This window comes from Psammomys obesus, unplaced genomic scaffold (genome assembly GCF_907164565.1).
Source record: "Psammomys obesus unplaced genomic scaffold, mPsaObe1.curated_primary_1811, whole genome shotgun sequence".
Lineage (NCBI taxonomy): Eukaryota > Metazoa > Chordata > Mammalia > Rodentia > Muridae > Psammomys > Psammomys obesus.
The window spans coordinates 569107-594138 of NW_026594418.1; the positions used below are offsets into that span (position 1 = coordinate 569107).

The window sequence follows — 25032 nt, forward strand, 5'->3', positions numbered from 1 at the left end:
TCCCCTCTTAGGCAGTACAGAGTGTCCTGGGCAGAAGGAAGGTGTGTTTTGACACGTCCTTAGGGAGGCCAGGGAATCTGGCAAAGAAACCGCAGTGCCTGCAGCCCAATACAAGGCCCTCTTCCCTGTAGCACACAATGGCCCCAGCCAAGTGTTTGTCACCTGGGTGAGGCAAATGGTTGAAACTGTCACCCCAGGGACAACTGCAAAAGACAGAAGAAAGCTTCCCTGGGTATCTCCACCACACTAATGATCTACACTGTCAGGGTAAACGTGAGACAGGAGCACCCCATGCCTGTGCACTCCTCCAGCTCTGTCTGGGCCTGCACTTTAAAGCCCAAAGCGTGACATTCTACCTAGAAGCACTGCTCATGCTGGGAAATGCTGGGGAGAAACAACCTTGCCTGTGGTCAGAGCCACGTATGTTTCACCCAACTATTCCATACGTTGTTCTTTCTTTCTCTGGGTCAGAGCCTGAGAACTGCAAGATGAACAGGGACAGGACTCTCACACTGATAATCCACACATCAGGAAACAGATTAACCTTCACTCTACAGTTTAAAGTGACTTTACTCAATGCATTTGTCAGCCACCTATAAAAACACAATACAAGGCTCACCTTTAGCAATGGGATATAAAGAACAAGATGTCCTTGTTCTCAAGGTATTCACAGTCTGGTTGAAAAGAAGTAAGTTCAGTCATGAAATTACAATAAAATGTGACCATTTCTTCAAATACATGTGAGGAAAGAAGCACAAGGAACAGAATTTCTAAATTTGACTCTTCCACTGAACGTCCTGCAAAAGAGAACGCTTTTACTGACCTTCAAATTGAAGGGCGTTACCTAACTGTGGTAAATGACTATGGTCCACAATACCCTCCCCACTGGGACAGTGTTGACAGGTGGGAGTCACAGAGGTGTTCAGTGTGGTGGAAGTGGGGTATGTAGTATGAGAAGACTCCCAGTGAAAGCAGCCTCCTTCCATTTCCATGCTCAGAATGTTCCTTTGCCTTTCCAGCTTCTAACACAGACAGACCTTCACTAGCTGTGAGTCTGCTCATCTTGAACCTCCAGAACTCTAAGAACAAATCCATCCTCGTGGCATCTGTGGCCTCAGCTATTCTGTTATAGCAGCATAACGTAGACCAAGTCATTTCTAGGCAGAGAACACATGTGCCAAGACAGAGATGGAGTGGAATGAGATCTGGGAACACAAGCAATGCAAGTCTTTGAGAGGGAGAGCTCTTGACTCTAAGGCAAAGGTTCTCAGCCTTCCCAATGCTGACCCTGTGATGCAGTTCCTCATGTTGTGGTGACCCCAATCCTAAAATTATTTTCATTTCTGTTTCATTACTGTAATTTTGCTACTGTTATGAATAGGAATTTAAATATCTGTTTATTTCCAATGGTCTTTGGTGGCTCTGTGAAAAGTCTGACTACCAAAGAGGTCGTGGCCCACAAATTGAGGACTGCTGCTCTAAAGTAAAGTGTGAATCAGCAATTAAGACTTGCTATGCCTTACTATGCCACATGATTGGCTAAACCCTTACCTCACCTCTTCTGTAGGTAAAACTACAGGGGCATGTCCTCACACTTCCCTAAAGTTTCATTTTGGCCATGGCCTGGTATACACATATGCATATATTCACAAATAGAAAGATAGGTCTACAACACAGTACTTACTTACCCTTACCATAAAAGACACAGTTTTCTGCGTTCTGTCATATTCTGGTCTACTCTATATCATTCTATTCTGAAAATTCAGTGTCACGCACTGACATTGCCTTGGTACACTTGCCTTAGGAATTACAAGCCACAATTTGAAACAAATGCTGTTATAGTAAAGGTTAGGAAAAATATCTGACTACAGTGAAATTGAGAGATTCTGAGAATCACTATATCTAACAAAAAAGAAAAAGAAAAAAAGAAATAAAAGAAGGAAACTACTACAGAGATCAGGGCGAGAACAGAATCACCACACTTCACGATAATTCCTTGCCTCATTGCACTGTCCTGTTAAAATTTGGGAAGAAAGTTTTCATTTGTTTTACTTCATTTCAATTATGTCTGAAGTGCTGAGAATTGAATCCCATGCGCTGTGTATGCTGGGTAGGTGCTTTACCACTGAGCTCTAACAACAGCCCCAGGCGTTGTTTCAAATCTGCTATCCTTGAGCACCATGCCAGAATGCGGTCAGTAGTCAAATGGGTTTTTGAAAAATGAATAAACAAATGCATGAACTGAAGACTCGAAAGTTATATAGGAAATTAAATCAAGATTTCAATTAAGTAATTGGATTTAGGAAAAAAGCCAATATTTTATTAAATAAATATATTATGCTTATAAAGGTTTTTGCAGTACCATTAGGAAAGAAGAATAAAGGAAAACACTCCACTATTATACACTCTACACAGAAGTAACATACAGTTTCCAATTTTTCAGTAAGCCACACCTATCTAGATCAATTTTTATATGACAATTATTAAGAAATTAATAGTTTATAAATAAATTTTATATTTGATTAAAAGTTTTCTAACTCTAAGTGCCTAGTATGTAAAAGGTTTTCGTTATTACACCTTGAACCATCAGCCATTGACCTTTGCTGTGCAAACAGAGAAGTAGCCTGCATTCTTGGCAACCTTCTGTTTGCCCGGGAACCCACAGAGCTGGTTCTGGGTGGGGAAGAAGAAGGTTACCTAGTCCTCCTGCATGGGCATCAATGAGTGAGGCCGCCACAGCAATCCCCGAGGGAAGACCCAGCTCTTTGGCCGCCTCTGGTGTAAGCCCACTTCCAAGAGAAGCTCCAGGAGGCAGCACGAGATTCCCTGGGTAGACATGAGAGAAAATAAACACCCATCAGTCTGGAACACACTAAAGGGAAAAAGGTTTTCTTAAGAGAAACGTTTTGCTCCATCCCCCTTGCCTGCATTTTCTCAACATCACAAAGACAGAAACCATGCAGCCATGAAACATCCCTTTGCTCATTTGGTGACCTTGGTATATATGTCTTTGATATGCATGCAAACACATACTCCAAAGGAAAGAGAAAAGTGACCTCTGTAGTTGCTTCCTATCATAGGATAGGGAAAGGAAATATTTTGTTTCAAGAAAGAATTTCTTAGGTTTTGGGTTCCAGCTGGATGAGACAGTCCAGCTGAAACCTTGGGAATCCTATGAGGCTGCTGCTTGCACAGAAACAGTTCTTTGGAGTTTTGCAACGCAGTGACCCTGATACTCCAAGTGACCTTGAGTTCTTACAGTCAGGCAGGCCTTTAGTTAATAATTTATTGACTGTCTAGCTTTGTGTGGGTATGGTGGAGCTGTAAAAGGCCGTTCTTGTTTTCCCCGTAGTTAGAAAGATGAGATAAAGACACATAAAACCATGTGAGGCAGAAGAAAATGAAATGATTTATCTGTTGTCAGGTGTTAAACAGACACTGAATCTCTTCCACTCTAAACATCTCTATACATATTTCTGCCCTGCAGCGGTTGTGTAAGACTTAGACCATATGTATCATATTTGCAATCTCTTTTATGTCTCATGATTCTAGGACTCTGAATGTGTTGATAAACTTTTTGAGTGTGAAAGCATCACTGTTTAGGGAGCTCCAGAGCTTGGCGGAGGCACCTTAGGATTTCAGCACAGAAAAAGGTCAGTGAAGATGGCAAATGGCTCCAAAAGTCCCATCTAACTAGAAATAATGCCCCTCCCAAGTGTATGCTTACATCCATTTTAAATAATAAACCTCTAACTGTAACTAACTGTGAAAATAGGTCAGCCCAAAAGACTGGTATCACAATGGTGGGTCTTAGATCTTTTTTTATTCAATACTGACTTTAATTAATTTACATTTAAAATTTTAAAACTGATTGAATTTGCATTCTGAAAAGCAAAGTATTGCTTGGAATAATCCGGGTGTGCAATTTTACTTTTCCAGCATTCTTTTAAGAAAGGAAAAAAAAAATTCCAGTAGAAATCTAGTATCTGGATTGTGGTATGTTTGGTGAGAAAAACAGAACATTAACCAAAGAGTCATTCAGTCTGGAAAAGTGAAAGTAAAGTATCTCACTATTATTTTTATATCAGTCTCGGGGAATATAGTTCAGTGGTATCGTGCTTGCCTGGTATGGATAGGATCCCCCGGGCTTTATCTTTAAGCACAAGAAAAAGAATCTTTAGACTAATTGTATGTTTAAATGATATTGATTATCTATTAAATTAATAAGACATATCAGAATTAATTCACCTACTTCCCCGCCTCTTTTTTTATGAGGCCTACAAGAGTTTAACTGAATTGTGCTGGTCTAGCAAACAAGGTTCAGATGCACAAACACAGGGGTAGAAGAAGGCTAACCTCTAGTCTAGAATGCCCAGGGCAAAAGATGAGGAAGAGCTACGTTTTAGATACTGGACACTCTCTTGATTATGTCACCACATATATTTGGTAACATTGATAAACATCCCCCTGGGATAAACTCTTCCACTCTCTGCACTGTCCTAAGAACACAGCATGAATTTTGCCACTTCATTTTGCTAATCATGTCTATGAACGGTGTGATAGTGTCCATTCTGTCCTCACCTCACAGGGTGTGCGTCAAGAAACAGAAGTTTCTAGATGGGTTAATTTCCTGCAGCCAAATAGCTTGAGGGTTGGAGGTGGGCCTTAGGTTCTCCTCTGACATCCAGTCTTGCACTATAATGTCTGTAAGTGTGAATTTTGCTCAAACATGCTTTGTAAATGAAAGGATCAAGAGAAAGTATTCCTAAAACAGGCATTATTGCAATAACAATGCAATGCCTAGGTAGGCCTCAGCACTGACAACAGCAGATCCCACTGAACAGGTGATATAACAGAGTAATGATTCAATCTGTGGTTTCAGATGCTCATTCCAGCAACATTTTAGGAGAGGATACAATTGTGATTAGGAAAGAAAACAGTTGTAGAGCTCTTCAGTCATCAAACAGAGAAGAGCTGTTAAGGTAGGAGTAAATGGGGTGCAGGATCAGAGAAGACATGAGAGGTTCATGGAGCAAGAAATGACTGATCATGGTGGTAGCTTCGATATAGGAGTATGAAGGAGGAGGAGATGCAATGGCTTGTATTGCCTTGCCAAGAAAGGAAAAGCTCAAAAGACTGAGAGTGCAGACAGTGGTCAGCTGCCAGCCTCAAGTCCCTTGGGTATCCTCTGCTGCAGATACTTTCTCGAGGGTCCCTGGCCTGTGACCCAGTGAAGAAGGGAAGGCTGGCAGGTGCCCCTCACCTACAATCCTCTATTTGGCTGTCCAAGGGCCTGTGGAACTATATCCACTGACAGTCTCCCCCTGTCGCAGATAACCATGCTCAGTCAACACACACACCACATGTGTCTAAGCCCTGTCCCCAGAGAATTCTGCACAGGGCAGTGAGCCAGCCTTCTGAGGCTAGTGATGTAGGAATAATGGTTACTGTTCACCACGATGAATAGCTCTCCTTAAACCGGAGCCACAGCCTTCAGATTCATGTCTGACCTCAAATAAGAAGGAACTCTGTTTAGGTATTGTGAGAATTCATGAAATCTCCTTTCTATATACACGTTTTCTCAGCCAGATGCATCTTAGAGGGTCTAGGGCTGTTAGGTGCCACCTAATAACGTTTCCCAAAAGTCTTCATTCACCATAAAATTTAAAAAAACTGTAGCTTTGCTCTTCTGAGACCTGATCAAGATGTCCTGACTCAGCATCTGCAATCTCCTCTGTGCTTCGTGAAACCACCCACTCATGTGTTTCACAAACCACTTAGAAACAACGCTTAGACGGTGGTTTGTGTTGATTTTCACCTACCCCTTGCCAAGTTCTAGCTGTTGGTACATAAGTGAAAGTGGCCCCTAGGACATTAAAAGATTAACACTGAAGTCTGTAACTAAGATGATGGGAAGCTAAGATACTAAACCGTGAAGAAGATATGAGACAGGTAGAATGCTATGATGTGCCTAAAGAGCAGAGGAGGACTATTTACATGCCTCAGAGAATGAATGAAGTAGGTAGAGACAATGTGGGCAATGGCTGGGATGACTTCTAAAAATGGACAATAGAGCTATTATATTAGAATTAGAATGTTTCAGGAAGTGGCTCCATCAAAACAAATGTTGGTTCACTGTAGGGAGCACAGACAAGCCCGGAGTATCCAGTCTACTAACAATATAAGCAATGAGGAGGAGTGGAGAACGGGGAGGGGGTCCTATGAGAGAGGCAGCACAAGGCTGCACATAGCAAGGCAGTGAGGATCTGGCCACTCTTGACCTACAGATTTGGGTTTTAAAAAGATAAACCTACACTGTGAAGAAAAGCTAGCATAAGACACATTATTTTGTCTTTGAAATACCCTAACAAGTGAAAAATGCAGGCTACAAGATATTATGAAGAACATAAATTCATTGTAAAAATATCAATGTTGGTAGATGAATTTATGAAATTACATTTCTAGGAGATAAAACACAGAAAATATGATTCCAATGCAGGTGTGTGTGAATTGTGCTTTTTATTAACCCATGATCTCTTATGTTCTTCTTTGAGCAAACATTTCTTGTATAATAGTTTTAAAGATGTTTCTTTTCTGGTTTGATGAGAAAGAAAGAAAAAGAGAAAGGGAGGGGGAAAGGGGGAGAAAACAAAGAAAGAGAGAGAATAGGAAGGAAGGAAGGAAGGAAAGAAAAAAGAAAGAAGGGAAGGAAGGAAGGAAGGAAGGAAGGAAGGAAGGAAGGAAGGAAGGAAGGAAGGAAGGAAGGAAGGAGGGAGGGAGGGAGAGAGGAAAGGAAGGAAGGAAAGAGGGAAGGAAGGAGGGGAATTTCACCTATTTAGCAGGAGGAAGAAATAAGGTATGACTCTAGAAAAAGGTCCGAGATAAGCTGAGGACAATTCCACATCTGTGCTCATGTGATGACCGTATTTGTGAACCTTCTAAAGACTACAAACGCTTTAAGCACATGTACTTCCAGAATTTTCTAGAAAAACACTGATTACTGTAGGAACACAGATAGTACGTTTTACGAGGTACTCTTCTTGAACCATTTGTGTTGTTCCAGATCATGGCGTTGTTTGTCTGTTTAAATCAAACCAAATGAGCTTAAGTTTAAATAAAAATGCAATGAAAGTAGACTCTCTGCATCGTTTCCAAGTCCTGTTCCTCTGGCTGAAGACAGGAAAGAAACCCACCGGCCATTCATGTAGGCTCTTATCTGGCTGTGTATACACATTCACCATGGGATGTCAGTTGGCCCTGAGGACTCCTGGGCTCCATGAATTCCCATCTGAATGGACAGATTTGGCCAGAGTGGTCAAAGCTGGAGCCTACAATTACCGGGTGGCTGCAGTCCCTCTTCACAAGCAGGGGCTCCTATTACACCAAACCTTCCCCTACCAGTTTTTCAATTATCTATGACTAATGAGCACTCTGGGAACAGTTTCAGACACACACATAATCCTCTTTCCTGATGTCAGCAGAAGAAATTAATGACTGTGTGGATTGCTGGGAGACAGAAGATGCATTATAATGGTCAACAGAACTGTTACCCTCTCCAGGAAGGGGGGAGGGTGTTGAATTAACTAGAAGGTTCAGTGTTCCTTTGTATTCTGAAACAGAGATGAAACACAGGGGGAGATTTGGCTCCGGGCCCACGGAAATGTCAGAGAGGTTTGGGCGTGGGTGGCATGCGACCCTGCTTCCGTGTGCTTGGCTGTGGAATGTTAGTACCAGCTCGGTTGGGCAAGGCTAACAGGCCAATCCTTTAGCAAGACTTTGCTAAAGGACACTTTGCCCTGCCAGTGGAGAGTCCTGGAATTCTTTCACACTCAACCTGCTACTCTAGATCTGATTTAAACGAGGGTAACAAAAGTGAGAACATACAATTCTCAAGCACTATGCAAGAGAAATTGAAAAGCTCTTCAGTGGCAATTGTTATGTTTGGTGCTTTACACAGTGATGGCACATGCTTGGGTGATTCCAGAGAATGGTAAGGCATAGCCTGACTCAGATCACATGGGCAGGTCATCTGTGGGGATTTTCTAGATCTGGTACAACCAGAAAAGGATGACCGAAAAGATTTTATAGTTCCCTTCAATTGGAGTTACACTTGTCCAGAACAATTCACTCAAGTAGAGAATTCCTAAAAAACCCAAGCCTAGCGCCTTTATGCCACTTTTTTTTAAAAGGACAGCTTCTGATATGGCCCCCTAGAAATCCTGTCACTGTAACGAGGAATTAAATTCCATTTCCATGACTGATTTCACATCAAACTCTAAGGTATTCTTTTTCACCCACCAAAGAAATGGTGACTAAACAGTGCTACACACTGCCCCAGAGTCAAGGGTCATGAGAGAGGAGATCTTTGTAGCATGTACTAGTCCTTTTTAATACCACTTTTGAATTATATCTGTTAGTTAAGATGTCTTACAAGTACTGCATGGTTTGCACAGCTTGATACATACATACTAAGATCCTTGACTTTTTAGTCTGACCTACACTTGGTATTAATATATATGCACACTCTGTACTTTAAATCCACTTTTAAATAACATTTATATGCTGTTTCCTATGTTAGGTCCTATCCACCTCTCCCAGTAGAAAGAGACTAGGTCACAGACTATTTTATTTCTTTACACATCTCACTCCTCAAGTGTCTATAATTACTTTATTTTTTACTTTGTTCACTTAACAGAACTCATACTTTTTAAGAAAAAAAAATAAGACACAGACCAATCAACTTGGACAAAAAGGTTAAAGTTGCACACTTATACATGTCCAAATATGCAAAGAATTAGTAGAAAGTAATCAGAAGGACATTAAATTTAACTCTCAATCCTGGATGCTATCAGGGTAAAGGAAATCATATAATCCCACCAGTGGTCCACAGTCATTTCTAACTCAGGACAATGAAACACATCAAGGGCAGTGTACACACCCAGCAAATGGCAGCAAGCAGGCTGCCATCTCTCCCTAGGCAGAGGATGCTATTTTGGCAAAAGACTACTGATACCATGTTCTTGCAGAATACAGTTTTCAGGTCCTCCAGCTGGACAAGAGTCTAATTAGCAACGCTTCACTGTAATAGGTCAGTGATCTGTAGAGCAGGATATACAATTTGTATTTCAACAACATAACTATTCCAGTCTATGAGCCTCTGGTAACTGTTCTTGGAACATTTCTGTTCATATAACTTTCCATCCTAGTGACAAATCAATGACAGGAAAATTATTGTGGAAAGCAATAGAATTAAGTTCTGTAACTTACAATCTAAATATTAGAATTTATTATTTTATAGAACAGAAACAAAAGTACTACACAATTTCAAATTTTGTTCAGTTACCTGCGGAGAGAAAAGAATAAGACTTCATTTGAGTAGTAGATTGGGTGGGGGTCAGGATTCAAATGTCTGACTCTAAAGGCTGAAATTATTCCAACTTACCATGTAGTTTGGGAAACAGGTTAGGTATGGACTATAGTGCCTAGAAAAGCCAGGCACCATTGATAGGGTGTGTATAGGAACAAAAATCACAAGGAACATACAATTCTAGCATGCTGAAACTATCTACGTTCTCCTTTCCTAGACTGGCCATTAGAGACCAGGAAGCCAGAGATGAAACTGGCTCTCTGGGGGATAAGCAGTTATAAGAGCAGGGTCCACACTCAACACAGGGCACCTGACTCACAAGCATTCCTCACTTTCTGTACCTCCTACCATAGGATGCCACCCTGTTCCTTTCCCAACATGCAAAAGGAAGCCAGGGCCATAAGTCACAAGGAGTCTAGAACGGCTGGCAAAATTCAATAGATTCCAGAGGTGTAGGAGGTAGTTCTGAACTATTCAGGGCATAGCTGTAGTCTTTTAGCTTGAAATCATCAGCTCTGACACCCACAATGACCTAATTCTCTAGATAATTGCTGATGACCTATTTTGTTCTTACCTAGCCTAAGGCTACCTCCTAAAAATCCTTCCCTAGGTAGATCCTAATTAATCCTTCTTTCCTCTAGAACCCCACAGTATGGTGCTTGGCATTACATCATTCTGTTCTTTATACACAAAGACTTTATTCCTTGCACCTAACTTTTCTAGTTTCAATGATAACAGCCCAGAGGGCATAGCTCTTTCAACTGTATTGTCCCAGCCAGGCAGGACAGTATAGCTTAGGAGTTCAGATTAGGTAATGCACAGGCTTAGATGCAGTCCATGGCCTTACTGATCTCAGGGTTTATGACCTTGGGCAGGGGGTTTCTTTCCCTTGCAAACTTCCACGCTTATAAGAATCCTAAAATAATGCTATTTTCCTCCAGAATGGTGATGATAAGTCATCAATAATGCCACGGAAGCACATTTGCTGACATCACACACACAACAGGAGACCAGCAAGTGTGAAACACTTCCAGCGAGTACAGTAACTTACAGCTATCACAACTCTCTGCGCCTGATGTCGGACACTGTCTAGCACAAAGAGATCACATAGTTCATTCTGGCTGAGTCAGAAAAGCTTGAGGGGTCTGTGATGATAATGCATGACAAGATATATACTTTTGAGCTCATGAGAGCAAGCTGCAGAAACCATGAAAGGTGTTAAAATCTTCACAGTAATAGAATTCAGTTTGCCAGCACAGAAAAGTGTCTCCTTGTGGTCATGTGTGAGAGCCAAAGTTATGTTTTAAGTTTTCACTACTGTGTCGAAGAGATCCATAAAACTAAAAAAGACTCTAACCTATAAAGCCCCTTGCCCCAGGAAGACGCTTCCTGAGATGCTGGAGAGCACTGTTTATATTTTCATTCCCCTGAACAAGTTTGTCTGACTGGACTGCACTGGATATGCCTGATCACATGCAGCTGGAGGTGCACAGGCAGGGAATACGTCAGGACGTATGCTTGTCCCTGACCGGATGTAGGCAGGAGGTATGCAGGCAGGAAGTAGGTCAGGGTATATACCTGTTCCTGATTGGATCTGATCAGAAATACAAAGCCCGGTTCGCCTTTATAAGCCTCTGCAAAATGTGACTTGTTGCCACTTTCTGGGAACGCTGTGACTGTCCTGGCCAGAGTCCATCATCCTGGCCAGCATTTAATTAAAGGTTGCTTCAAAGTGTAGCTCAAAAGTTGTGGAACGTGTCTTTCTCTCATTATTTTCAGGTTTAACACATGTTTCTGTGCTAAGTCTTCAGAATGAAATGTTTTAAGAAAGAGTGTAGAAAGTGTTCTCTTTGAAATTATTTTAAGCACTAAATTTTCGTTTAAAAAAATGTTATTTTGTCAGCAAAACCCTCGACCATCAGGTGACTATGGCTTTCTAGAGCTATGTAAGCGGTTCAGCCATGGAGAGAATCCACACACCTAAGAAAAGGCAGATTTAGGAAAGCGTGGTTTTTAGCTGCCATTTTTCTCCAGGTACTACATGGTATGAAATAGGGGTTTCACTGCTCTAGTTTGTTGTTTCACAGTTCAGTGAAAATTACATATTTAAAAGACAGACCTAGGTTTCTCAGGTTTAACTTTTGGCTTGTTTTAAACCCTCAATTCAGTACTGGACAGAATGTTTGATCACAAAAAAGACAGGAAAGCGATTTATCTCAAAATAAAGGATATTCTTTTAATTACTGTGCTCGTTTTTGTGATCCCATTGACTGACTCAGGCTAGCCCAGTGAACATTTTTGTCAGGGGCCAGTGTGGGTAAGCAGTCTAGACTGCTGTTTGCACACTGTTGGTTCACAGATGATAACAGCCTCCTAACCATGGCTGCCTCTATGGATGTCAAACAGCAAATCTCACAGGAGAGGGCCAGGCAGCAGGCTGGTGGTAACTGCACAAGGGCAAACATCTGGTGATTTCAAGACATCTGGGCTTTTCTATCATGTAGACCAAACACGATTCAGGTAATTGACCAAATTCTTCACTTTCCAACCAGATGTCTTGCTTTCATAGAGAGGAAGCCAGTCTTGTACTTTCATGTGCAAATAAGCTAGACTAAATTCACCCCCAGAGGGCAGGATTAATTGCTTATTCTAAATGAACACTAAATTACATATTATTTCTTTTTTTTTTCTGTTTTACCCCTGAAAAGGCTTTCTGCTTTTGTTTTCGAAAGCATATATTTCATCTTAGAAGTGCTCTCCTTAAAGCCGTCCTCCTGACATTTTTGACAGGGAGCCAGAGCGCTGTTATGAAGAGTGTGATTTCAGCAGTCAGTTTGATCTGGCTGTGGTTGCACAGCCCTCTAAACTCGGATTCTTTGTAGATAAACATCATCAAATCCATCCATAAAGGCCATTATCGAGATGCACGAGCACTGTTCCTGCAGTGTGTCTTGAGTGCTTCTAGTGTCTAGTACTGAGACTATGGAGGACCAAAGCACTGCTCATTCCAGAAGTTCTCCATCAAGAATGCAGAGAGAGAGAGCTCAGAAGAGGGTAGTATGTGTGTGTTGGGGGGGGGGAGGGTTGACTAGCATATTGTTTGACACAAGCTAAGCATTTACTCAACACAGTAAATGAGCAATCCCAATGACAACTGATTCTTACAAAGATTACAGAATTCTTACAGATTCTTACAGAGAAATGCCAAGTTTGTAAGAGGAAGGGTGTGTCTGGAATATTTTCTTCTCCTTAACTCTTACATGGATCATGTGCTGGAATTTTCACTGTTCAAGTTTGTTTAAGGAATTCATGTGGTTATCAATGACCTACTTTCTATGCTGTTGTCCTGACAACCAACGTTTTACTGGGCAGACAATGAAAAGAAGATGATAACGTGTCTCTCTTCAGTCAAGTTTAGTTGGCAAAACTCAACAGCACAGAAACAATATTTGAGAGACGACAGGCTCTATATGGGATTGCCTTAAACAGAGGACAGATGTATAAATAAGACAAGGGTGGCTCAGAGCACACAAGGACGAAGAGAAGCTGCTGTTCCAGAACTTACTTGAGTGTAACTACCATCATGTTTCAAAAGACAGGCTGTAAATAAACAATTAACATAAAGACAGGCGTGCCAAGCAGGGCATTCTTTAGTTCTCCTGACAGGATAGTAGTTTCTTTTTCTTATCCTAGGTTTCATCAGAATTCAGAAGCATCTCAATTATATGAAGAAAAAGACTATGAATATTGCTTTTCAACTTTTCCTCCAGCAACTAGAATCTTTTTGCCCTGAAATGGAGGCTTCTGGAGCCCTAGAGTAAGTCTCTTCTGCATTAGGTCTTGCATTCCAAGAATCCAGATTCAGGAGCTAAGACACTGAGGTTTGATTCTAGAACCTGACTTATGACACGAGACCAGCCATCTGGAGGTGTTAAGGAAGGAATAATGATTTGGGTTGTGAAAAAAGCTCCCCTGTTAGGTTTCAGAAGGTTAAAAAAAAGCAGAAAAAAGAGAGGCAGGGTGGGGGAATAGAGAAGAAAGGAGCAATGGGTCCTTTTGGGGTTGTTTCCAGTTGGTGACTGCTGGGCAATCATGAAGACCTAGTTTTGGTTACCAGCATTCAGATAAAAAAAAAAAAAAAAAAAAAAAAAAAAAGCTAGGAGTAAAAGAGTACGCATCTGTAATCTTAGCCCTAGGTAGCAGAGAACAGAAGAACCTTGAGGATGTTTTTTTTAGCCAATCCAGCTGATTGGTGAGTTCAGTTCAGATGAAGAGACGCTGCCTCAAAAAACAAGGCAGAGAGTGACACAACTTGTTGACCTCTGTCTATTACATGTATATGTGCACGCATATGCATTCACACACCCATATAAAATGCATATAACACAAACACCACACATGGAAGGGGTGTATCATACTCTAAGGTATGTCATATTACTTAACCATATTTTGGAACTGAATCCTTAGCTTGCTTTTTTTTCTGTTTAAAAGCAATCCAGACTTAGGCCAGACTTTATTGAAAAGCATACGGTAAGGGAAAGGGGGCCATCTGACCATGAAATCTGCAAGTCTTAAGGTTAGGCAAAGGGACTTTTCTTTCCCAGGGAATACTATGGTTTGGATCGTCAATGGCCTCCAAAGACTCATATGCTTTGTCACCAGCCTCTGATGCTGTCAGAAGGCAGTGCAGCACTTCAGAGTTGTGGCCCAACAGAAGGAAGTTAGGTTATCTAGTACAGACATAAAGGTAATGGCAGCCCCTTCCCCCCTCTCTTGGCATCCTAAGTCATGAGGTAAGCAGCTGTGGTATGCACTCCTTACCACAATGCTTTATGTTGCCACTTGCCCCAAAGCCATAGCCAAGCAACTGTGCGCTGACCTCTCTGAAATTGTGAGCCAGATGAAACCTTTCTTGCTTTGCTTTATCTTGGGTGTGTTTTCTGTGGAGTAAAAAGCTGACTCACACAGACAGAAATAAACAAGGCAAGGAGATGAGGTGAGAGAGCTCTCTGATAGGTTGGTGAGAACCAATTAGCTGCCTGTCAGGGAGAAATTGAGAAATTTTGTTGGTCACATGATGTCTAGATATTTGATCAAATAATTTTCTGAGGTGAGGTATTCTGATCAAATAATACTCCAGTGAGGTATTTTGGGGTCAGTCTTATATTCACACCTGAAGTATAAATGGGCTTGTTAAATTAATCAGTGAAGACCTGAGGAGGTTTAGTTTACACTTCCCAGAGGAGGACTCTATCTCTTGCCTGGTGGCCTTCCAACTGGTCAGCATTTTTCACACCTCCGGACTTGAAGCACTGCTCTTCCTGTGTTTCACCTGAGTCTGCTGGGACTACACTAGAACTATTACCCGGGCTCTCTTGTTCCTCAGGCCTTTTGATAGGGATGCCCCCAAACCAGCAACTCCAGGGGCTTGCTAGCCTCCAGAATTGTGTGAAAGGGGTTCTCACAATAAGTCCCCTTCTGCCCTTGCCACATGCCCGTCACCCCTGCTTTGGATCTTTAGAGAGCGCTGACTAGCACAAGGCCCTGCAGGAAGGGCTTTGAGCTGGCTTAGGTTCGTGTCAGGAATGGGCAGAGTTCAGGGTGCAGGTGAAGGTCAGAGTCTTATAGTTTGGCTCATACACAATTTTGGTCTACGTGATTTGTGACGACAATCAGTTCAGTGAATGATTTGTAAGATAAATAAAGGGAATCTGCATGGTCTGTGTCTGTCCCCCTCAGTGGTAAACGGGAGCTTCAAGTGTTTGTTGTAAGTCAGACAGAGGATCTGACACCTGTCTCTGGCTTCTTTAGGTACCAGAATTGCATGTGGTACACAGACATACATACAGATAAAACACTCATACACATATGTTTTTTTAGAAAGATTGAGGATGACTTTATATCTGATTGGATATGTAGAAATGGAGAAGAGAAATGAAATGCAAGTTATTAATACCTAAAAGGCAGCTGTTACATGGTCAATTCTTCATCTGGAGAAACAGAGCTTACAGCTTGGTCAGTAGTAAAACTGGGAGCTGGTGTCAGCTGACTGAGCCCAAACCCTATTCCAACGTATCTATCTTCCTATTGCCTAACAAATATGTTTGGTAACAACCAAAACAAACCTCAAGGGCAAAGGGAGAGGAAGCAAAGAGGGGCAGAAACAACGTAGGGCTGGAAAGGGGAAAGCATTAAACCCATTTTCCCAGATCTCCTATGTTTGCACTAGTTTGGCCCCTCACTTGTCATCTGCTCCATTACACTAGTTTGATAACAGCAAGTGCCACAACTCCATGTCTGCCATGCCTAAGAATTTACGAAATACACCTGCTTCAGCCCCACCTGCAAGCACTGAAACAGAGCTACAGCCCTATCCCTGGCCTCCACCTGCTTCTAAGGCACAAAGTCCTCTGAGAGTTCCGGAAAACACAAATCCCTGTGCCTCAGCTCTGACTTCTCATCAGCAGCTATGAAGTGGACCTCCAGGACCTGTACTTTTAAAACACCCCACAAAACCTTCATGTATCAACCAGAGCAAACAAGAATTCCCAGAAGACACACTTCAGCAATTAGAACTTTTGACAGAACTGCGTAGGGAAATATGAGCTTTGCACCTGGAGCCTCCATGTGGCTCATCCCTGACGGGTTGAGTGACTTGAAGCTAGCAACTCTCTATCCTCCTTCCCTTTGTCTCTAAAATAATTAAAGACATCCTTTTTAGAAAATTGAAAATAACAGAAAACCTCTGGCACTGGGAATAGGAAGAGGTTCTTTCATTAGTCACCTAGTGACAATGACACAAAGCTAAGCTTTGTGAAAATCTATTGTCTTACGTGTCATAGGAAGGTGCACAAGAGGGGATGCCAAGAGGTCTGTGATGCTCTCTTCCCACACAGGACCTTCAGCTCCCACCTCTGGAGTCTGCAGAGCTCTGGTCCTCTGAGCTCTGCTGTGCATGAGCTTACCTTCACAGAGACATGTGACAGCCCCTAATTATGCGCAAGCTATGTCTAAGTGAGTCTAGAAGAAAGTGCAGGGGAAAGTGGGGTGCTATTATGAGGATATTCTGAAACAAGAAGACAAAAATATGTTGTGTTGGCAGAGTCAAAGGTATTAAGAGGAACCAGCTTTCAGGAGCCAGTTGATACAGGAGAAGCATAAATGTGGGGCCTTTCTAGAGAGGACTTCTAGGAGTAGGAAGCAGTCAGAGGAGATGGGTTTACACAGACAGCTGAGCCTGTTAAGCAGACAAGGCAAAGAAGCGGGCCTCCCACATAGTAGAAATCAACAGTTCCTATAAAACCTTCAACTCACAGGGCCACATTAGATTCTCCACACTATTCTCCTTCCTGTTTAAAACTGGTAAGACTAAGATGGGGAAAAGAAAAAAAAAAAAAAACACCTTTAACAATTTCCTTTTCTTTTCCTGCTTGAAGCTTACAAACACACTTGTCTAGCTCAGATGAATGGGCCCTGTTCTTTTCAGTGTCTGGGCTCAAAGCTGTTCTTTCTCTGTGGACAGCCTTCGTATGGCTACCTTCTCTAAATCCACTACGAGGCAGTGTAGAGATCACCATCTTCAGGAAATGCCCACCTGCCCCACACCCGAGCTATGTATAACTAGATAAACACAAGCCTGAATTTAGCACTTCCCAGAGTGTTTGACACACTAATTCAAAATGCATTTAAATGTTGATGGAAGGCAGTTCTTAGTGTAAACGAAACAGAGAAATGCCAAGCTGAAAGAAGTGAGATAGGTTTCAAGAGCGCCATGCAGTTCCGAGACTTTAGTCTCCTGGTATGCAATGTCAGACTAAGGAAACAAGGATGGGAATTGGACATTTATTTCCCCCTAACGTCACAACTGGATGTAATGTGTGCAGTGAACCCCTTCTTCTCTTCCCATCCAGGAGGGAATCATCTTTCCTTCACCAAGTACCAAGTGTACGCAATTGCCTTTGCTGCCTTGCCTTGCCACAGGCCCATTGCAAAGAGACAGACAAAAGGAACTTTTTCTCTTAATACGATGGCTATCTCAGACACTTACCGTGAGAGAAGGCTGGCTGACACAGCATAACAGAACAGTCTTATTACTGTTTTGTGCTCTAACCAAAGGACACAGACTGGGCAATTCACAAGTAAAGAATGAAAGCTTATTTAGCACAGTTGTAGAAGCTGGGACATTAAAGACTATGGTATTGGAATTTCAAAAGTTATCAAAGTGTGAGACAAAGAAAGTGTGTTAGCACAGGTCACTTCTTTTTTTTTTTTTTCTCCTATAAATAGATTTATTTTCTTATTTTAGTTTGGGTCAGGTATAGGTTTTTTGTTTTGTTTTTTTTTTTAATCTTTTTTATTATTTTTTATTAATTACAGTTTATTCACTTTGTATCCCCCCATAAGCCCCTCCCTCCTCCCCTCCTAGCCCCACCCTCCCTCCCCCTTCTTCTCGCTTGCCCCTCCCAAGTCCACTGATAGGGGAGGTCCTCCTCTCCTTCCTTTTGATCTTAGTCTATCAGATCCCATCAGGAATGGCTGCATTGTCATCTTCTGTGGCCTGGTAAGGCTGCTCCCCCCTCAGGGGGAGGTGATCAAAGAACAGGCCAATCAGATTATGTCAGAGGCAGTCCCTCTTCCCATTACTATGGAACCCACTTGGATACTACGCTGCCATGGACTACATCTGTGCAGGGGTTCTAGGTTATCTCCATGCATGTTCCTTGGTTGGAATATGAGTCCCTGGGGAGACCCCTGTGTTCAAATTTTCTGGTTCTGTTGCTCTCCTTGTGGGGTTCCTGTCCTCTCCAGATCTTACTATTTCCCACTTCTTACTTAAAATTCCATGCACTTTGCCCATCAGTTGGCCTTAAGTCTCAGTGTCTGTTTTGATAGTCTGCAGGGCAGAGCCTTTCAGAGGCCCTCTGTGGCAGGTTCCTAGGTTGTTTCCTGTTTTCTTCTTCTTCTGATGTCTATCCTCTTTGCCTTTTGGGATGGGGATTGAGCGTTTTAGTCAGGGTCTGCTCTCTTGATTAGTTTCTTTAAATGTTCAGGGTTTTAGTAGGTTTATCCTACTCATATATGTCTATATGAGTGAGTATATACCATGTGTGTCTTTCTGCTTCTGGGATAGCTCACTCAGGATGATCCTTTCCAAGTCCCACGATTTACCTGCAAATTTCATGATTTCCTTATTTTTCATTGCAGAGTAATACTCCATTGTGTAGATGTACCACAATTTCTGCATCCATTCTTCAGTTGAGGGGCATCTGGGCTGTTTCCAGCTTCTGGCTATTACAAATAAAGCTGCTACAAACATGTTTGAGCAAATGTCTTTCTTGTGTACTTGAGCCCTTTTTGGATATATGCCTAGGAGTGGTATGGCTGGATCTTGAGGAAGTGCTATTCCTAGTTGTCTGAGAAAGCGCCAGATTGATTTCCAGAGTGGTTGTACGAGTTTACATTCCCACCAGCAGTGGAGGAGGGTTCCCCTTTCTCCACAACCTCTCCAGCATGTGTTGTCACTTGAGTTTTTTGGTTCTAATGGCACAGGGCCCACCATCCCTTATGAACTCAGATCCTCATAATTTCCCAATGGTCCCATCTCCAAATTCCATTAACATACAACACTGGGGACTACACTAGCAGCCCATGAATTTTAGGGGGAATACACTGAAACAACAGTAGCAGTAGTCTTTTAAGTGGATTCATCTAATATTTTTTTCTTTTATGTCTTGAATATATCATTTCACATAATGTTGCTTACTACAAAGATCCATCCAAGTTTATAGTGTGTTGCAGAATTTCTTTGTTTTTGAAGGGTGAATAGGGCTTCATTGAATTTCTGTACTACTTTCTGTTCATCCATCTCCCATTGGTGGATCCATGGATGTCTTTCAATGTATAAATGATGCAATGAACATCACTGGAAAAATACTTGTATGAGCCCTGTTCTCAATTCCCTGAGAATATGCTTAGAGGAATGGTGTGGGATTCTGAACAATAGTTGTGTAAAAGTGACAGTGGAAAAGTGGAAGTTTGTATAGTTACTGGCTCCCCAACAATCTGGGATTGTAAATACTGTATTTATCTTTACCGTTCAAATATACTGCCATTCACACAGCTGCAGAGCTTAGAAAGATAAGGTCCCTGAAAAATGACATGGATGGTCCTTGACTCCACAGACAGAAAGTGCTAACTGCAACTTCATATGCCTGTATGAGCAGATGTAACAGACACAGATAGATGATGAAGTTTGCAATGGTGAATCTTGTGGCCAAATATGAAGGCGAAAACCAAAAATTCCAATATTCACATTTTTAGTTATATTTCTTGTACCTTTCTCACATTTCTACATAATACATTTCTACATGTCAAGAGTCTTCATATACTCTTATCTTTTAAGAATATGGATACATTGTAGGATGAAATATTCATAAATAACAAGGGGGAAGGTTGAATTATGTTAGCAGCTAAAGAATAATTAAAATTACAGTTACATGCTGTTTTCTATTGCTTTAGAATTTCTGTCATCCTACAGAGTATTTCCGGAAAGAAATTTGATATTATACAACATCTTTAAAGACATTTATACATTCTTTGCTTAAATCCACACCTGGAATTCAATTTAATAAATCATATGAGGGACTAGAGAGATGGCTCAGCAGTTAAGCACACTTATTGTTTTGGAGAAGACTCAGGTTCGGTTTCTAACACCCACATGGCAGCTTACAATCATCCTCGACTCAAGTCCCAGGGAATCTGATGCCTTTACCTGGCCTTGTAAGTACCAGGCATCCTCACAGCGCACACACAATCATACACACAAACACTCACACAGATAATATAAAAATAAATCATTAAAAAAAGAAATCACATGAACTATAGACAAAGGTACATACACAAATACCTTGAAAAACTGTCAGTTTTACAGAAATAATTACAAACACAATTAAGTAAATAAAGAAACATGAAACAGAAATACCTTGCTCAGACATAGCCCATGGCAGCTTAGCAACCAAGGGGGTTTCCCTAATAAGGGGAACAGGGACTGTCTCTGACTTGAACTCAGTGGCTGGCTCTTTGACCTGACCCCCCCCCACACACACACACACACACTGAGGGAGGAGCAGCCTTGCTAGGCCACAGAGGAAGACTTTGACCGGATGAGACCTGAGAAATTAGGGTCAGATGGAAAGGGAGGAGGACCTCCCCTATCAGTGGACTTGGAAAGGGTCAGGGAGGAGATGTGGGAGGGAGGTTGGGATTGGGAGGGAATGAAAGAGGGGCTACAGCTGGGATACAAAGTAAATAAACTGTGATTAATATAAAAAAATTAATAACCCCCCCCAAAAAAAAACCCAGGAAAAAAAATAAGTGCAAGAATAGTGTTGTTAATTAAATCATTACATTAGGTAACAAATTAAAAGTTTGGAGTTTTTATGGGATGTGTGTGTGTACATATATATGACATATGTGTATAACACATCTTATATTTGAACATATATTAAAAAGACAGAAAGCAAATACACAAAAATGTGGACATTTCTTGGGGGAATGCTACAGGAAATGATTTGTTCTTGTTTTCTATTTTCTAAGTATGTTATAACAAGTATACATCAGGTATAATCAAAAATAAAACTATTTTAAAGTGTATTTTTACCTGGTATTTCCATCTCTAGCCATCTGTGTTTACAGACAATGAGGATAAGTAAAGATTTCATGTTTAAGTAAATAATTTCATGTGTACTTGTAGTATAACATTTATATACTAGAGTGATAATTAAATGCAGTTTTACCTTCAGTTTTTAAAACATCCAAGGCTGCCAGTAGTGGTGGTGCAGGCCTTTAATCCCAGCACTCAGGAGGCCGAGGCAGGTGGATCTCTGTGAGTTCAAGGCCAGCCAATTCTACATAGTAAGTTCAAGGGCAGTGAGAGCTAAGTAGAAACACTGACTCAAAACAACACAAATATATTAGGACTATTTGATGTATGAGATTTATGCAATTAAACGAGGCTAATAAAGATCATAATGGAAAAATGTAAATATGAAAATGCAGTAATGTTAGTTTAAAACCTCAGGCTACAAAAATAAAGTAGGGCTTCAACTGTAATAAACTGATAAAGAAAAAAAAGCAAAGTGAATTAAATATGGGAATGTTAGAGGGATGGTATTGTTTCTCTTCTTGAATTTATCTTCTGCAATATTTTAGCTGGTTACACTTTTTGACTTTTAAAATTCAATTTTTAATTTTTATTTACTTAGTCACCAAATAATGATGGATAGAATACCCCAGCTAGATATCTTATACCGCCAATGGAAAGATCCAGTGTGAAAATCTCCAAGGAAAAACAGGAAATTGGGTATATCTTGTTGAGTGATTAGCTGAAGGAGTCACGATGAAAACCCTCAAACAGAAAAGGTTATTATCAAGACTATCAGTTGTTCTCCACAAATTGATGGCAAAGGCCTATTACTGAAGACATCACTTGTACAATTATTTTATTTTATTTTTATTAATTACAGTTTATTCACTTTGTATCCCAGCTGTAGCCCCTTCTCCTATCCCCTCCCAATCCCACCCTCCTTCCCTTCTTCTTCACCTATGCCCCTCTCTCAGTCCACTGATAGGGTAGGTCTTCCTCCCCTTCAATCTGACCCTAGTCTATCAGGTCTCAGCAGGACAGGCTTCATTGTCTTCCTCTGTGGACTGGTAAGGCTGTTCCTCCCTCAGGTGGAGGTGATCAAAAAGTCAGCCCCTGAGTTCATGTCAGAGACATGTAATATAGGATAATCATACTAAACTCTGTACACCTAAAGAAGCACGATTCTTTGAAAATGGAGACGTCAAGCCAGTGCCTAACTACAGTCTTTATTCCTACTAACTACCATCTGTGGCACTGGAAGGTACTCTGCATGCTACCAGAGGAGAAAGGTGATCATCAACCCACCTACAAACTCTGTCACCAACAACAGAGACATGTAAAACATTCTGGTGCAATAGTGGCGTGTGCTGTGTGAGTAACCAACCCCTCTGGTTTTTAAGGCCCGCTCCAGGAGATGGAACCCATGCCTGACACTGCTTAGGTAGCCAGCAACCTGAGACTAGATGCCATGGACCTAGAGGAAAGAATGGTATTCTGCTAGCAGAACAACAAAATTACTCTTAATGGCAGTCAGTTATACCCATAGATCAGTGACCCACTTAGCCATCCTCAGAGAAGTATCTTCTTGCAGAAAATGGGAACTAACATAGATACTGGACACTATATATACAGTGAAAAACGTTGAAGCCCTCAGTCCTAAATGAGATGTCTTCATCAAATCCCTCCCCTCAAGGCTCATGGATCTATGCAGAAGAGGAGGCAGAGAAGATGGTGAGAGCCAGAGGATATGGATGGGTCCAAGAAAACAGTATCTTCCAGACACCAGACTGATGCACATATCAACTCGTCGAGACTACGGTAGTATACACAGGGCCTGCACAGTCAAGCCAGACAGGGTCCCAGTGCTAAGGTGAGCAAATAGACATGGCCTCCCAGACCCTAACCAAGAAGCTATCTGCAACTGATAGCCACTGAGAAAGAGAACAGTTAGTTTTTTCCGATGGGGTCTCACTGGGTATATTAACCAGAGGTTAGACTCCCTACCCAGGAGCAGTTAACTGACCAGCATAAAAAGAAAGCAATGGTAATTTTGAAGACTGCAATTTTTTTTCTGCAAGTACATTTTGCTTTATTTGGACATGTTCTGTCTTATTGGTCTTTTGCTTATATATTTTGGTTTTCATTTTTGTTTTTATAGGAGTTCTGTGTATGTGTGTATTTCTTGGGTTTGGTTGGATTTTTGTCTGTTTATTAAAGAGAGAGGAAAAGTATGGAGTTGGGTAGGTGGGGGAAATGGGGAGTATCTGGGAGGGAAAAAGCATGATCAGAATATATTGTCTCATAATAGTCTTCAATTGAATTTTATTTATTATTATTGCTGTGTACTATATGTGTGTGGAGACACACACGTATCAGGGAGTTCGTGTGGAGATCAGAGGACAACTTTGTGGAGTGACTTCTCTGCTTCTACCTTTCCACAGTTCTTGGGATCAAATTTACAAGTTATCAAGCTTACAGAGCAAATGTTCTACCCCATAAGCCATCTCAGTGGCCCCTCCTTTTGTACTTTTTTTTTAATATATAAAAAAGCAAAAAACAAACAAACAAAAAAAGTCAAGAAGCTTCTGCTGCTGTTTTTATTGCAATAGAAACCAACGCTGAGAAAAGGGTATTGAGGGTGAGGGCTACTGAAAATGCAACTTTAATGAGGTGGCGATTAGCCAAGATAGTCTTAAGCTATCATGTGTCAGGATAATGATCAGTTAGGGCCTTGGTATTATCTGTAAGAACCAGTGTAGGCAGGCTGCCTCTCCACCATGCTGCAAGATATACCTTGGCAGACAGCCACAGAAATCAAAGGGGTTTAGTAATGTTCTGACTAGTACAAAGCCACATTAACGTTGGCATGGAAATGCCTGGGAACACTGTGTGAAAATACTGTTCAGGTGCTGGGACTCAGCGGGTCATAGGAGGACATTGCCCTTGCCCTGGCGGAATGAAAAACCTGAAAGAAGCGTCAAATTTGTGCTTGCAAACAGTAAAACAAAAACTCAGATGTGAGGAAGAGCAGGATATGAAGGAGAGCTGTGGTTTGCACAGAGGTGCACCGCCCCAATCAGTGGTGCATGTCAGGGAAGACTTAAGGGGAGGAGCGGCCGAGTGAAATGAATATGAATAACACGAATGATTTGAGGATCCTTCAGGGAGTCTCAGCCCTGGAATGGGCTGCACATCGCCTGTTAGCCTGTTTCAAATAGTGCGACTATTCCCTCTTGTTACATATTCCCAATAGGCCATGGTGTACATTCTCCATGTAGTGAACAGCCTCAGAGAGTGTCATTCACATGACAGGGCATATTCATGACACTTCTAGGGTACATAACCTAGAAAGCTACATTAGGTCTAGATTTTGTTTCGCTGAACCTAGACTTCAAAACAGGCTATTTATTTAGAAATATGTATGTACACATACATACATGCATGCATACAAACATGCATACAAACATGCCTACACATGTATGTACACACACATAATTTCTGTCTATGTTAGAATGATTATCTGCGCTGGATTTAAGGGAGATAGTTTCTCAGTTTCCACCATGGAGCTGACCCTCAAGGATATTTTTAAGGATAGACTGGCTAGTGAAATTTTCACACATGGCCTGACTATAGAATCAAACTCCTATGTGGATGGGATTGTATGATATGAGTGATATCAGTGGGAAATGGATAGCACTGGAGAGTTACTGTGTAGGGTCATTTTATTTGAGTGCAGGAGGATGTGGACTTGGCTAGGAAGAAAGGGTGGGAAAGTGGCTATTGGAGCGACGTCTGTGTGGGAGGTGACTATGGAAGCCTGAACTATGTTTTATGGATGAGTTGTTGGGCAGAGAACGAGCAAGAGGGGAGCCAAAGTTCCACACGAAGCACACACATTTTATCAGATCTTCAAGGCTCCTTCATTTACCAACTCAACCACACTGAAACAGGACTCAGTGTCTTCTTCAGTCTTTCAGTCCCCAAAGCACCTCCCCTTTTGACTCACAGCACTTCCTTCTTG

The 25032-nt window shown here is 41.5% G+C and overlaps 1 protein-coding gene across 1 annotated transcript in view; it reads right to left on the reverse strand.

The window, feature by feature from the left end:
* Positions 1–25032, reverse strand: part of Fggy (FGGY carbohydrate kinase domain containing) — a 334558-nt gene that overhangs the window by 169124 nt on the left and 140402 nt on the right. The window contains exon 7 of the mRNA XM_055618965.1: positions 2698–2826. Coding sequence (XP_055474940.1) covers positions 2698–2826 — 129 coding nt within the window. The remainder of the gene's footprint in view (positions 1–2697; positions 2827–25032) is intronic.